Source organism: Nannospalax galili, unplaced genomic scaffold, assembly GCF_000622305.1.
Source record: "Nannospalax galili isolate Female #2095 unplaced genomic scaffold, S.galili_v1.0 scaffold970, whole genome shotgun sequence".
NCBI lineage: Eukaryota > Metazoa > Chordata > Mammalia > Rodentia > Spalacidae > Nannospalax > Nannospalax galili.
Window position 1 is genome coordinate 590790 of NW_008328699.1, and position 14810 is coordinate 605599.

A 14810-nucleotide genomic window follows, 5' to 3' on the forward strand; every position below is an offset into this window, starting at 1 on the left:
AGAGAGAGAGAGAACGAACGAACGAACTTCCGTATAAGGCTCTAGGTTCTAAAGACCCATATCCTCCAATTAGCTCACCCTTGAGGACCAAGTCTTTGACACATGGATCTTTGAGGGGACGCTTATCCAAACCCTCTCATATTGTAGAAGAGCAAACAGGTTTATAATCCCAGCACTGAGAAGGCAGAGGCAGGAGGATGATGAGTCTGAGGGCAGCTTGGGCTACATAGTAAAATTATATCTCAGAAAAACAAAAACCAGATACCTGTCTCAGTTACTTTTCCTGTTGCAATTTAAGGACGGATTTACTGTGGCTCACAGTTCAGGGGTGCAGTCCATCATGGCAGGGAAGGGGTGGTAGCAGGAGCTTAAAGCAGCTGCTTATTACTTCTGCAGCCAGGAAGCAGAGTGGTGCATACTGGTCCTCTGCTCGCTTTCTCCTTTTTCTGCAGTCCAGGACCCAAGCTCAGGGAATGGTGTTGCCCACTTTAGTGTGGGTCTTCCTACCTCAGTTAACCAAATCAAGATATTACTCACAGGCATGACCAGAGGCTGAGGTATGCCTAGAGGCTTGTCTCCTAGGTAATTTCCAGATCCCGTCAAGTTGACATCATCATCATCCCCTCTCCCAGGCTTAGAGAGATTAAATAATTTGCCTGTGGCGACCAGTGAGGAGGAGTCGGAGGTTGAGTCTCAAGCCTGGTGATCTGTTCAAATTCATACTTTCCTGTGTCTGCCCTGTTTCTGTTACTCACAGGGCATCCAAGTGGGCCATGAGGTACCTAAAGAGGGCAGGCTGAAGGTAGAGCATGGAATGTTCTAGCTTTCCTTGACCAAGTGGGAAGCAGAGCAGAAGGCCATTGGCTGCTCTTGCAGAGAGGATCTGGGTTTAGTTCCCAGCACGCACACAACAGCTAACAACTGTCTGTAATTCCAATTCCAGGGGGATATGACACCTTCTTTTGGACTCTGGGCATTGTACATGCATGCATGCAAAACTATATATACACATAATAAAAACGAATAAAATATTTTCTTTTAAAAGAGGTCTAGGCCAGGTGTGGTGGTACATGCCTTTAGTCCCAGCACTTGGGAGGCAGAAGCAGGTGGATCGTTGTGAGTTTGAGGCCAGCCTGTTCTACATAGTGAGTTCAGGTCAGCTGGGACTACAGGAAGACCCTGTCTCAAAAAGCCAAAATAAAAGAGGGCTAGAGACTTGCTTGGGGCCACAGAGTCAGCTGATAACTGACTTTGACTTCCCATCCCCTTTCAGTGGTGAGTGAAGATATAGATATCCTTTGGTCTATGGAGAGGCTGAGGTCCAGGGCAGGGACCCTGCACAGCTGGTCACAGGGGCCTGCACCTCCTGATCCTATGAGCTTGAGTGGCTTCCCACCCTGGAATGCAGGGGGTTGCTCTTCAGGACTCTTCATGGGCTGTGTTCTCTCTGCAGGTCACGCGACATCCACATCAGCATCAAGATGCTCCAAACTGCCCAGCAGCACCAAGTCTGGCTGGCCCCGGCAAAACGAGAAGAAGCCCTCAGAGGTGGGTGGTAGTAGTGTGGGTAAGCTTCCAGGAAGGATTAAACTGGGATGCAAAGGTGACTTGAGTGGACTTCTGTGGGGAGTGAGAGACTGAGTTAGACTGATGTATAAAGACTAACCATTCTTGGCAGAGGGTCCATGCCCAGTGCCAAGGGCAACCAGTGTGGCAGGGTGGAACCAAAGAAGGACCAGCGCATACTGACCCAAGAGAAGCTTTGAATGATCATAGACAGAGCAATGACATAATCTGATGTGTTGTTATTGGGGGTTTTTTTGTGGGTTTTTTTGTCTTGTTTTTTTTGTTTGTTTTTTGTCTTTTTGAGACAGGGTCTCCCTGTAGCCCCAGCTGTCCTGGAACTCACTATGTAGACCAGGCTGGATTTGAACTCACAAAGATCCGCCTGCCTCTGCCTCCCGAGTGCTGGGATTAAAGGCATATGCCACTATGCCCGGCCTGTTACTGTTTTTAGACAAGGTCTCACAATGTATCCCTGTCCTGGGGAACTATGTAGACCAGGCCGGCCTTGAGCTCATTGAGAGCCTCCTGTTTCTGCCTCCCTAGTGCTGGGATTAAAGCCTTTGCCCAGCATAATCTGATGTTTTAATAAAAGGTCCACCCGGTACTGTGGGAGAAGATAAACTGTTTGCAGTTGCCTGTGGCTTAAGGCTGGTCGCAGTGGAATCAAAGCAGGATTAGAGGTTTTTAGATGCAGAGCCAAGGGTGACAAGATTGTCAGGCAGAAGGATGGGGTCCTCAGAGCCATCCGGTCAGCCGTATGCTTCTTAGACTATTTCGTGTGTACCTGCATTTTAAGCCTTCCTCACTTTGATCTGGGGTGTTTCTCACAAGTAGAGAGAGGTGTTTTAATGGCTTCTAAGGGTGGATGGATGGACATCAGACCCTGTTTCCTGTGGCCGATGAAAATCACATGCTGAGGCTGAGGCCTTACTGGCCCTTCTTAGAGCTTCATTGGCAGTGAAGCAGTGCCACCCTAGACACATGGGGCTGTAAGAGCTTTGAGAGGTGGGGGTCTGCAGAGGGTTTAGAGAATTCTGCTGCCAAGCCATTGGCATGGGTCTTTTCCCAAGTCATCAATCACCCCCCCACACCCCTGTCCACCCTTTCCTGTTGCCTACCACTGGGAAAGTCCAGTGTCAGTTTTTACCAGCCCTGTATGTGGATTTGAAATGTGTATTTAGGTGGTCTTCCCTAGAGCCTTGCATTTGAAAAAAGGACTCCTTGCTACCCAGGATACCCTCCCCTTGGAAGGTGGGGGTGTTAATTTTGTTTGTGTGGTGCATTGTGCAGTGGCATGCATGTGTGGTCAGAGGACAGTTGACAGATGTCAGTTCTCCACTCTTATGTGTCTTAGGAGTGGAACTCAGGTTATTAGGCTTGAAAACAAGCACCTTTACCTACTGAACCATCTTGCCAGCACTGATTGTCTATCTTCCAAACCTGGTTGGGTTAAAGTTGGGATAGAGATGTCTCTAGGGATGCTGTTAAGGGAATTGAGGCTGGGCATGGTAGTGCATGCCTTTAATCCCAGTACTTGGGAAGAGGAGGCAGGGAGATCGTTTGTAAATTCAAGGCCACCCTGGTCTACATAGTTCCAGGCCAGCTGGGGCTACAGGGAGACCCTATCTCAATACGACCAAAAAACAAAAAAAAAAGAAGGGAATTGAAGTTGGAGAGATGGCTCAGCAGTTAAGAGCTCTGGCTGCTCTTGCAGAGGACCCATGTCTGGTTCCCAGCACCCACCCACATGGTGGCTAAGGATGGTCTGCAACTCCTGCTACTTCAGGGCATCCAGTGCCCTCTCCTGATTTCCATGGGCATTGCATGACATGGGTGTACTTACATACATTTAGGCAATAAATTCATATACATAAAATAAAAATAATAAGTTGATATTTTATTTTATTTATTTATCTTTTAGTCTTTCTGAGACAGGATCTCCCTGTAGCTCCAGTTGGCCTGTATTCACTGTGGAGACCAGGCTGGCCTAGAACTCACAGAGATCCGCCTGCCTCTGCCTCCCAAGTGCTGGGATTAAAAACGTGCGCCACCACTCCTGGCATAAATTGATATTTTAAAAGAGAGGAGAAGGGAATTGGACACTTAGGCTGAGGGGGTAAGAGCATAGTGTTGTTCTTCCTGCCCACCTGGAGTAGCCATAGCCATGGTCTGCGGGAGGAGGGTGCCTACCAAATGCAGTTTGGGAAGCAAAAGGCAGGAGGGATCTTGGGAGGCTAGCCTCTTCATGGTTTTATGGCTTCCCCCAACCCCCAAACCTAAGACCCGCCTAGGTTCCTAATTGCAATGACCCCAGTGAGTAAATAGTTACATGTTTACGACTTTCCTGGTCCTGAGAGGCAGAAAGTACCATGGCAGTTTGGGGCATGAGCATGCCGCCTCAGAAACTCCTGCCCATCTCTGCCTGCCTGTGGCTCTTCATAGTGGAGTGGGGAGCTCTAGGCAGCCTCTGGCCTCTGGAGCCCCTGACTGGACCTAGCACCAGCTTTCTCCTCCCTGCCCCACCCCCACCTCCAAACTCGAGTAGGGGGAGGGGCAGCCTTCTGCACTGGGATCTACCCTGGAGGAAACAGGTGTCAGCCAGGCCAAGAAAGAACAATTTGCATGGGGCAGAAAATTCCCCTGCCTCTTGGGTTTCCCAGCCCAGAGTCTTTTGTACCTAAAAATAGACAGGAACCTCCAATCAAGGCTTGCTGGGGATGAGCTACACTTGGCCCAGACCTCAGACTTGGAGCCCTTGGAGGTGGATGTGACATCTGACCAGAGGGGCTAAAGAGTCCTCCCCACCGCAGACTGTGGCCAAGAACGTGCTTGTCCTCACACGGCTGACTGGGGCACAGCACGAGATTCCCCTCAACCACAAGTGAGAAGGTTGAGCCCTGGTCAGCATAAGTTCTGAGTTACGGTGGGGAGGAAGTGTCAGTAAGAACTTCTAAATGATTTGGGTGGGGGAAAACTTGGCTGCATAGAGTGTTTGCATGAAATTGCTCCTACCCACCCACCCCCCAACACGCTGTGAGGGGAGGGCCTTGAGGATGAGCCTGATCTAGGAGGCAAGGGGATTTTGGGAGCCTAACCATCCTGGATAACTGCCTGGATGGACATGCTGGGTGTTCAGTGTGGTAGAGTGATACAGAATGCCCCCCCCCCCCCCAGGAAACCATGGTTCACTCCCTCTCTTCTTTATTGCTAACTGTGCTTAGTGATGGGATGGAGGATTTGAGGACCCTCACTACTTACCATTGTACCTATAGTGGCCATTTAGTAAACTGAAATGGCTGAGGGGTAAGTGTCAGCTAAACTGGCAACTCTTCCTAGTGCTCACCAAGGAGAGCTCTTAACACTGAGTAGCCTGGGGCCTGAGTACTGACCAGGAGTCAGGACCCTGGACAGGGCTGAGGCCTGTGGCCTAGCTTCCCTTCTGGCCTGTGCCCAGTCTACAGCTCTTCCCTGAGCCAGAGGAAGAGGCGAGTTCCACCTCAGTACCGAGGGCTAAAGGGACAAGCCCTGGAACACACCGAGACTGAGTTAGAATTTTTTTGGTGAAAATCTTAAAGTCTCAGCCTGATGTCTTTCGTCTGTTAGTCCTGTCTGTGAGACACCTTCAAAGCTAAAATCTGTCCCTTTGCCTGAAAGCCGGAAGCCTGGGGAGCTGCTATTATTGTGTACATTCTGCTAGAACCTTGGGGCTCTGCCCTGGGCAGTTCCACCCCATGACCTGGACATTCTAGTGCTTAATCTTGTATGGTTCACATCTCTCTAGAATCTGATGGGCCTAGCAGCTTGTCTTTGACTGGTGCATACCTGCCCTCCACCCACCCCTATTCTAATTTAAATAGTCAGTACTTAAGTGGATAAAAGCCTCCCTGCTGGGGAGCAGTCTCCATTTCCCCTCCATTTGCCTAAGATTGGGGATTCCTGGCTTCTTGTTCTGGGAAAGCTTCTTGGGTGGCTGGCTGCAGCTAGTTTGGGGCCTTACCTCCTCAGTCCTGGCAGGTTTCTAATGAGCCAGAGAGAGGACTACCCTGGTTGCTAAGGACTGTCCAGCAAGACACCTGCCTTGCCATTGGTGCTAAAGACTGTCTTCTGGCCTAGGGCAGACAGGCAAGCCAAGTACTCAACCAGTTGGGGGTTTCCCGGACCAGCTGCCTAGAGATAGGAAGCTATGTTTTCAGGAAGTCAGTGTCTGCAGAAGTCAACCACTGGGCTGATGGGGGTGGGGGTGGGAGGTGCTGAGTAAGATCTGCAAGCACTCCGGAGCACCTAGGAGGCCCAGCACTGCTCAGGCCAGAGCGCAGGATGCAGGTGCTTGACCAAAGGCATCAGGAGAAGCACAGCCAGCTTTGCCAGAAGGCCCAGGCTTTGCCTCTGAGGAGCTCTGGAACCCCTGACAAGTTATTCTTTTCTCTCCAGAAAACCCTGCCTGGGCTTTGCTCCGAGGATTGCATTGCCTTTTCCTGAGACCCATGGAAAGGGGAGTTGAAGAAGGAAATAGGGCAGGAGGTAGAGAGTCTCAGAAATCGACCACCTTGTATAGTCCCAGGGCAGATGGAAATTGGAATCCAGTTGTCAGCTCCTGTAGGTCCTCCTGTGGAATGAGTGCGTCCCAACAGGAGGGAACAGGCCTTTGCACATTCTACAGACATGCCCAGCTCCTTGTCCTCAGAGGCAGGGCCTGGGGGAGAGAGTGCAAACACTGTCTGCTCCTTGCAATGAGATGTTGCCAGACTCGTGCTTCTAAAAGTTTACCTGTGTAAGGACACAACCTGTCCCAACTTGATCTAAAAAAGTAAAGATAGGGCGGTCAGGTGGTCCAGGCTCAAAACTACATTCTGGAGGAGCTGAGGTGATACTCAGATGTTTGAAATCAGATATCTACATCAAAACGGTGTCCAGTACACATGAAGCCCTGAGTTTGATCCCCAACACTGCATGAATGGTGTGGTAGCAGGAAGATTAGAAATTCAAGGTCAGGGGGCCATCAGGATGGCTCAGCAGGTTAAAAGCACTGGCCAGACGAGCTTGACCACCTGAGCTCAGTGAGCCAAGTCCCAACCCACATACCACAGCACAGTCACAACCCCTCCGCGCGCCAACACACACACACACACACACACACACACACACACACAGACACAGTTCAAGGACGTCCTTGACTACATACAGGCTAAGCTGGGCTATATGAGACCCTGCCTTTAAAAAAAACGATGGGCTAGAGGTCTAACTCTGTAGTGCCCACTTAGTATGCATGAAACCCTGAATTTACTTCCCAGCCCTGAATAATCTGGATGTAGTAGCAAACATATGTAATCCAAGTTGTTGAGAAGTGGAGGCAGGAAGATCAGATGTTCAAGGTCTTCCTTAGCCACATAGGGAGTTAGAGGCCAGCCTGGGCTGGAGATGCTGTCACAAGAATAAAAAACAAACACCCAGCGCTCAGTACTGGAGGCCAGCCTGGCCTATATGGTGAGTTTCAGGTCAGCTATGGCTACAGGAAGACCCTGTCTGAAAAAGTACCAAAAAAAGGAAAGTAAACAGTGATAGCATGTGTTGTAACATTCAGAGTGCCACTTGACAAAAAGACAGGAGATCCCCAAACAGGTTCTTTGGATGGCCCCGAAGTTTCCAGCCAGATTTCCAGCTCATCAGTAGTGTTCTGCAGCCTTGCCAAGCTGGTTAGTGGGGGTCTGTGGGGCGCCTTTCTACCAGGGCCAGGCACCTGCTCTCTGAGACTCACTCTCGGGAGGGGGGCTGGTGTGCAAATCTACTTCTAGTAGAGTCGGAAATGGAGCTGCTCCCGCCAGCTGGAAAAGCCTCCTGGCCTCTGGGACCTGTCTTGCAAAAGAAATGTGTGTAATAAATTCTCTTTAAGAGCAGGAAGTGCTGTTATCCTCATGAAAGTCAGAGAAAGAGATGTTGAGTAGCTTTTTATTTTCTGAATGTCTGACCAACTTTGCTTAGTGGTAGCTTGAAGCTGGTAGCTAGGCAGAGGGCGACTTTCTTGAGCCCCTGTCTGATGTTGCATACCTAATGTGCACTCTGAGTTCATACTTGGCGGAGATACTCATCAGTCCAGCCCCAAATTGGTTATTTAAAAGATGAAATAAGCCAGGCATGGTCATGCACGCCATTCATCCCAGTACTCGGGAGGCAGGGGCAAGTGTATCTCTGAGTTCAAGGCCAGTCTGGTCTACATAGTGAGACCCTATCTCAAAACCAAAATGGACAGATAGATGATTGATGATAGACAGACAGATAGACAGGTAGGTAGGTAGGTAGGTAGATAGATAGATAGATAGATAGATAGATAGATAGATAGATAGATTAATGAATAGTGGAATAATCTGGCTGCATGGGTGTAGTAAGTACTGGCATGGTTGAAGAACAGTGTAGAAGTTAAGCAACTGATTTAACTTCTGAGTCTTGTCTTCACATCTGTGAAATGGGGGCAGCAGGCATTAGGCTGGACTGTGTAGGTAAAGCATTTTTGCAAGTTAGCTGGTATGCCTTAGCATTACTGTTATTCCTGATAAGATGGGGCACTCCGGAAACAACTGTGATTTAAAATGAGGTTGGGGAATGGCAGTGTAGTTCTGGTAGAGTGTTCACCTAGCATTAACTGAAGCCCTGAGTTCAATTCCTAGGCCCTGTAAAGCTTTGAGTTATGGCGTACACCTGTAATCTCAGCACTCAGGATAGAGAGGCAAGAGATCATCAGTTCAGTATCATCCTGTGCTACATAGCAGGCTTGAGGCCAGTCTTGGGTTACATGTGACCAAGAAATAAATAAAAATAGGGGCTGGAGAGAGTTCAATAGTGAAGAGAACTGACTGCTCTTATAGAGGACTGGGGTTCAATTCCCAGCACCACATGACAGCTAACAACTATCCATAACTCCAATTCCAGGAGATCCGACGCCCTCTCCTGACCTCCGAGGGCTCTGCATGACACAGGTGCACTTATATACATGCAGGCAATACACTCATACACATAAAATAAATAAAAATAAAATGAGGTTCAGGATAGGTCTTCGGAGCCTCCTTGGGCAAGAACAACAGGTTAGGAGAAACATTCCTGGCCACAGCCATTTCTACTAGCTTCTGATTTCTCATACTACCCCTCCCTTCTGCTTGTCTGCCTGACAGGAAGTTTCTGAATCTAGCCATGCTCATTCCACAAGCATTTCCTCCAGGCGGCTAAATGCCAAGCACAGCAACACAGAACAGGCACAGGAAAGTCAGAGGACATACACGGCACATGTAATGCTTGTCTTTCCTGGCTTAGAGGGTTTGTGTGGGGTTTTGGTTTTGTTTATTTGTTTTTATGTGTGTGTTTTGCCTGCATGTGTATAAGGGCTTGATGTGCGTGTGGTACCCTCAGGTCAGCAGAGGGCATTGAATCCCCTGGAATTGGAGCTGTTGACAATTATTAGCTGCCATGTGGGTGCTGGGTTTTCTGCAAGAGCAGCCAGCCCGAGCCCTTGTTTGTTGGCTGGTTGGTTTTGAGCAGGTCGCATGTAGCCCAGGCTAGCCTTGTAGCTGAGGACAGTCATCCTCCCGCCTCAAATGCTGTGTTGGGGATCAAACTCAAGATTTCATGCATGTTAGGTAAGCACTCTACCAACTGAGCTATATCCCCAACCCTTTTGAGACAAAGTCTCATTATGTAATCCTGAAACTCACTATATAGACCAAGACTACTCTCAAACTCAGAGAACCACATGCCTCTGCCTCCTGAGTACTGGGATTCAAGGCATGTACCCCTAGGCCCAGCCCCATTCCTTTTTTTTTTTCTTTTTTTTTTTTAATATTTACAAGAGCAGTCAGTGCTCTTGACTACTGAGCCATCTCTCCAGCCCCAGCCCCATTCCTGAGCCTTTTCTAGGTAACCAAACTTCTTCTTGGTCTGAAAGACCCTGCAATGTTGTCATTAAGCCCTTGAGAAAAGGAGGCAGAGACACGAGGTTCCAGGATGAAGTGTTCAAGCCACAGATCACACCGTCACGTTTTAAAGCCCTCCACGCCTCCTGGCCCTATGTCAGCACAGTTTGAAAGTTGCCGAGTATCGTTGTTAGTCTTGGGAGGTCACTCTGCCTTCAGGGTGCTTCTTACAGAGCCTGATCTTAGCTCTTCCTGGGGAAGCAGGTATAGAAAACAAGTGAATGGTTTTGGCTTGTGATCTCAGGAAAAGGAACTGCAGAGCAGGGGCCGTGTCACATGTCACGCTGCACAACATGCTTCCAAGTGTGAAGACCGGGGTCTTCAGCCCCTTCTAGGATGGCCTTTGAACCCCCCTGGCCCTCAGGTAGAGTATAAGAATGTGAGGCCTTTGAACATCTTTTATGCTGTTAAAGACAGCTACAATTAATATCTCCCAAGCAACTCGGCAGAACTTGGTTGCTAGGCAGCGGACCTTTAAAGACAATTTGTCAGTTTCTGCCAAAAGAGAAGAAAGTAGTAAACATTCACATTCTAAGAAAATTGCTTGTTTTCCAGATCTCAACTTTCTTGCCACAGCACGAATTCTGTTCATTGGTGTCCATTTTATTCTCTATTTAGTTTTCATAAATAATTCAAAGGAGTTTCAGGAGAATAATTAAGCTTTTTCAAAGCCTAACCCTTGGCAGTTTAAAACAAAAATGCGTAGGTTATGAACAGGCTGCCATGTTTGTGGTCAGGTTTCAGGCTACATTGGAAGGTGATTGCGACTCCAGCCGCCCAGTGGAAGCCTGTGACTGACACCCAGGTGTTGACCATGGACATTTTCTGATGATTGTCAACACCTAGCAGGTGCCAGGCCCTGTGCACGATGCTGAACAGCATTCCTGTGGCCCAGTCAGACCTCGCCAAGCTCACCTGGTGGGGAGGATGTGGCTGCAGTCCAGGACGTTCTAACAGCAGGGCCTGTAGAGTTCAGATAAAGCCCAGGACCTGGCCTGGTTTTAAGCAAAGAGTCCCAAAATGATTTAAGACAGGAAGGATGAGATGTGGCTGGCCCCACCTTGTCAAAGACCTGTATGGCACAGGTAAAAAACATGCTTGGGAGACCACAAGGGCATCTACGTGTCCATAAGGCCTGGGAGGGTACCCTAGTTACTTTGTTGCTATGATAAAATACCCTACAAAAACAACTTAATGGAGAATTTATTTTGATTGACAGTGCAAAAGTACAGTCCACCATGACAGGAGGCATCATGGCCATGGAAGTTCAAGGTACCTGGTCAACATTGCATCCACAGTCAGGCAGCAAATGCTGATACTCAGCTCACTTTCTCCTTTTTATTCAGTCTAGGACCCCAGCCCATAGAATGATACCACCCACAATGAAAGTGCCTCTTCTCATCTTAATTAACCTAATTAGATTATCCCTCAAAAGCATAGCCCGGCGATTTGTCCCGTAGATGATTCTAGATCATGTAAGGTTGACAGTCAACCTCCTAGTCACCCTGAGTACAGTGGAGAGCCACTGTAGGTTGGAACTTGGCAAAGACCACCATCAGATTTGCATGTTTCTCTTGGGGACTCCCTGATTTGGCTACAGGCTAATTCAGAGGCACTGGGTGGTAGCTGGAGGGGCTGCTAGATGCCATGGGGTGTGTAGATGGCCTGGGTTCCTCAGCCATTTCCAACATGTATGTGCACCTTGAGCAATTGCGAAATAGGGTTTATGATAGTATCTACCTCTTAGAGTTGATAAAAGACTAATTATAAGTTGAAGAACAGCTTGTTCCAGAAGTGGTGGTGTACATCTGTAATCCCAGAATTGAGGCCAGAGCAGGATGATTTTGAGTGTGAGGTCAGTAGGTAAGGAGATCCTGTCTCAAAACTCTACAGGGTCTCACCAGGCTGATCTCAATTCACTAGGTAACTGAGGATGACCTTGAACCCTGTGTATGTGTCTTTATGATGTGGATGTGGATGATGTGTACATGTGTATCTGTATGATGTGTGTTGTCTGTGTGTATCTATGTTGTGTGAGTACAAGTGTGCATGTGGAAGTCAGAGGAAAACTTTTGGGACTTGGTCCTCTCCTTTGACTGTGGGTTCCAAGAGTCAACCCAGGTCATCAGTCTGACATGACAAGCATTTTCACCCAGTGTTGCTCTCTCCCCACCCAGCCTTGAACTTCATCTAATCTTCCTATCTCCACCTCTTGAGTGACTAATTACAGATAAGCACCACCACATTCAGTTTTATGTGGTGTTGGAGACTGAACCCAGGGCTTCATGCTTGCTAGGCATGAAAGAAGAACTTCTTTCAGGGTCTCCCTGTAGCCCCCATTGGCCTGGAACTCACTATGTAGACCCAGGTGGCCTTGAACTCAAGAGATCTGTCTGCCTTTGCCTCCTGAGTGCTGAGATTAAAGATGTGTACCACCACGCCCAGCTGAAAAAGAATTTCTTAAACACAGCTCTTAGACAGTTACCTGTTTGTCACATGGTGCTCACCGAGTGGTGACTGATAGGAATAATGCTGTCCTTTGAGTTTCCCTGAGTACTGCCCAGAAGGACAACTAGTGTCCCATCACCTGCTCTCTGAGTGACCTAGGTCAAAAATAGAGCTCTCTTAGAACCACACTTACCTCCCCTGAGTCTCCCTAGCCCACAGTAGAAAAGAACCCCAGGTGGAGCCCAGGGTCCCTGGCTCTTAGTACTCTGGGATAGGCCTTGTCCTGACTCAGCCAGTTCTTTGCTAGTAGGCCCTGCACTGTGGTCCCTCCAGTCGCAGCTTGGGATCTTCACTGGCCACAAGGCATCTTTCTTACTGAATCTTTCAGGTATAAGTAATTCGTTAGCCTGTTTAGTGCATGGAGTTACACCCTTCTTCACTGGTTAGCGACCTTAATAAGCTGCGTAGAAGACTGTCTCTGTGTGTGTGTACACATGTGATTGCCAGCAATCAACCTCAGGTGTCATTCCCGAGGAACATAAGCTGCTTGTCTCTCAGAGTGCTCTTGCAAGTCCATGTGGTTGAGGGTCTTAACCTCTGGGGTCTCCATTTTGTATCTCACTTTGCGTGTTAAAAGAGTTCTAAACATTCTGCTAAGGGGGTCATTCCCCAGCAAGGTCCTTGTGTTCAGTGCCAGACACTGAGAATACATAGGACAACAGGACAGGGAGAGGACAGGAAACGACACAGAGTAAAGCAGACCATCTCCAGGAGGAAGTAGAAAGTGAGGTAGGGACCTGGCTAGGTGGGCATCGGTGGAGCTGGGCTGAATCAGGTACTTTGCAGCCCCTGAGCTGGTGAGCAGGAAAGGTCTCTGTGAAGGTCTTTGGGGTACAGTCCAGGAGAAGGGAACAGCAGGATGGTTTTGGTTTTGAGACAGGGTCTCATGTAGCCCAGGCTAGCCCTGAACTCTCTAGGGGCAGGTGACCTTGAAGTCCTGACCCTCCTGCCTCCACTGGTAGGATTACAGGCATGTGCTCCCATACCCAATGGTAGATGGTGCTAGGGATCAAACTCAGGGCTTTATGCATGTTAGCAAAGCAGTTTAGCTGCATCCCCAACCTTTTTGTTGTTTTAAGACAGAGTCTCCAAGACTGTAGTTCTGGCTGGCCTGGAACTCATTTTATAGATCAGGCTGGCCTCAATCTTGAGACAGTACTCTTCCCTCTGCCTCCTGAGCACTGGCATTAAGGGTGTGCCCCACCTCCACAAGCTCCTAGAAGGATATATTTGACTACCATGCCCCTTAGAGGGGCTCCATAGACCCCTGTCGCATCAGAGAGCCATGGCCTGGCGTGTCCCGCCACTGACACATCCTGGGTCAATGCAGATCCTGGTTTGATCAGATTCTGTGCTGAAGCCCCTAAGGAAATCACCCAGTCCCAGACCAGCTGGGCCACACAGTCCCCAGAGGCCACAGTGGGGAAAGCCCGTCACCTGCATACAGCAGGCTGCTGAAGGGCCCAGGAAAGCTCCAGGTGCCTGGGTTTGTACTCCTGTATTAGCTTTTCTTGCAGCTTGCTAATAAGTTATGCAAATTATCAGGGCTGTGAAATCTTAGCCACATTCCATCTTCAGTTTAATTAGCATTTAATCGTAATCTGATTTTTATTTTTTCACACTGGTACCCTAATTAAATGTTAGGGTGTTAGTCTTAACAATTAAATTATATTGGCAAATAGTGTGTTCAAGAAACTTGACCTTTTTTCAAGTCATAGCCCTCTCAAGCTAGATGTAGATACTAATTAGATTCTGGAAGACGCTGCTTCCAGGCCCACTGGAACCCATTGAGCCGTTACCTGTGGCTGTGGCCCTAGATTCCATGAGGTACACAGCCAGGAGCTGGCCCCAGGAGGCAATGGATTACAACTGAGTGGGCTTCTCAGGTGCCTCAGAAGGCCAGATGAATGGACTGAGCCCAAGGACTCATACTTCTGCAGTGGATGTGGACTCCTAGGAAGGGTTGGGGTAGGAGGTGGAGCCTGAGGTCTGGAGTATTCCTTGAAGTGGTTTCCCCCTGTCTCACTGATAGGAGTTCTTCCTTAACTTGTGATTCTCAAGTGATGATCACTGGCAAAAGTGGTATTTGAACAAGTCACATGGTGTCTAGGGGTGCCACCATCTTCTGTCACAGCACTTTGTGGAGTGTGGGGCACAAGGGCTGGAGGCTTTGCTGTATTGTTTGCTGGGAATGGGTTAAGAAGTGGTTCTGACGGGGGCTGGAGGGATGGCTCAGCAGTTAAAAGCACTGGCAGCTCTTGCAGAGGATCCACATTCGGTTCTCAGCACCCACATGGCGGCTAACAATCTTCTGTAACTTGAGTTCCATGGATTCCGATGCCCTCTTGACCTCCATAGGCATTGCATGGCACAGGTGCACTTACATGCATGCAGATAATACATTCATACACATAAAATAAAGGTAATAAATAATTTTTATTTATTTATATATTTTTGTTTGTTTCTTTTGCCAGGGTCTCCCTGTAGCCCCAGCTGCCCTGGAACTCACTATGTAGAGCAGGCTGACCTTGGACTCACAGAGATCCGCCTGCCTCCCGAGTGCTGGGATTAAAGGCCTGTGCCACCACGCCTGGCTTAAATGAAATATTTTTTAAAAATAAAAAAAACAGTTGGGACTGGAGAGAGCTGAGCGGTTACACTGGCTGTTCTTGCAGAAAACCTGGGTTTGAATCCCAGCACCCACATGGTGGCTAACAACCATCTGTAACTCCAGTTGCAGGGGATCCAGCACTCTTTTCTGTCCTCTGTGGGCACTGC

The 14810-nt window shown here is 48.6% G+C and overlaps 1 protein-coding gene across 1 annotated transcript in view; it reads left to right on the forward strand.

Annotated features, from left to right (window-relative positions):
- Positions 1-14810, forward strand: part of Jade2 (jade family PHD finger 2) — a 54326-nt gene that overhangs the window by 10678 nt on the left and 28838 nt on the right. Inside the window, exon 4 of the mRNA XM_029560826.1 lies at positions 1454-1548. Within this exon, the coding sequence (XP_029416686.1) occupies positions 1454-1548 (95 nt within the window). The remainder of the gene's footprint in view (positions 1-1453; positions 1549-14810) is intronic.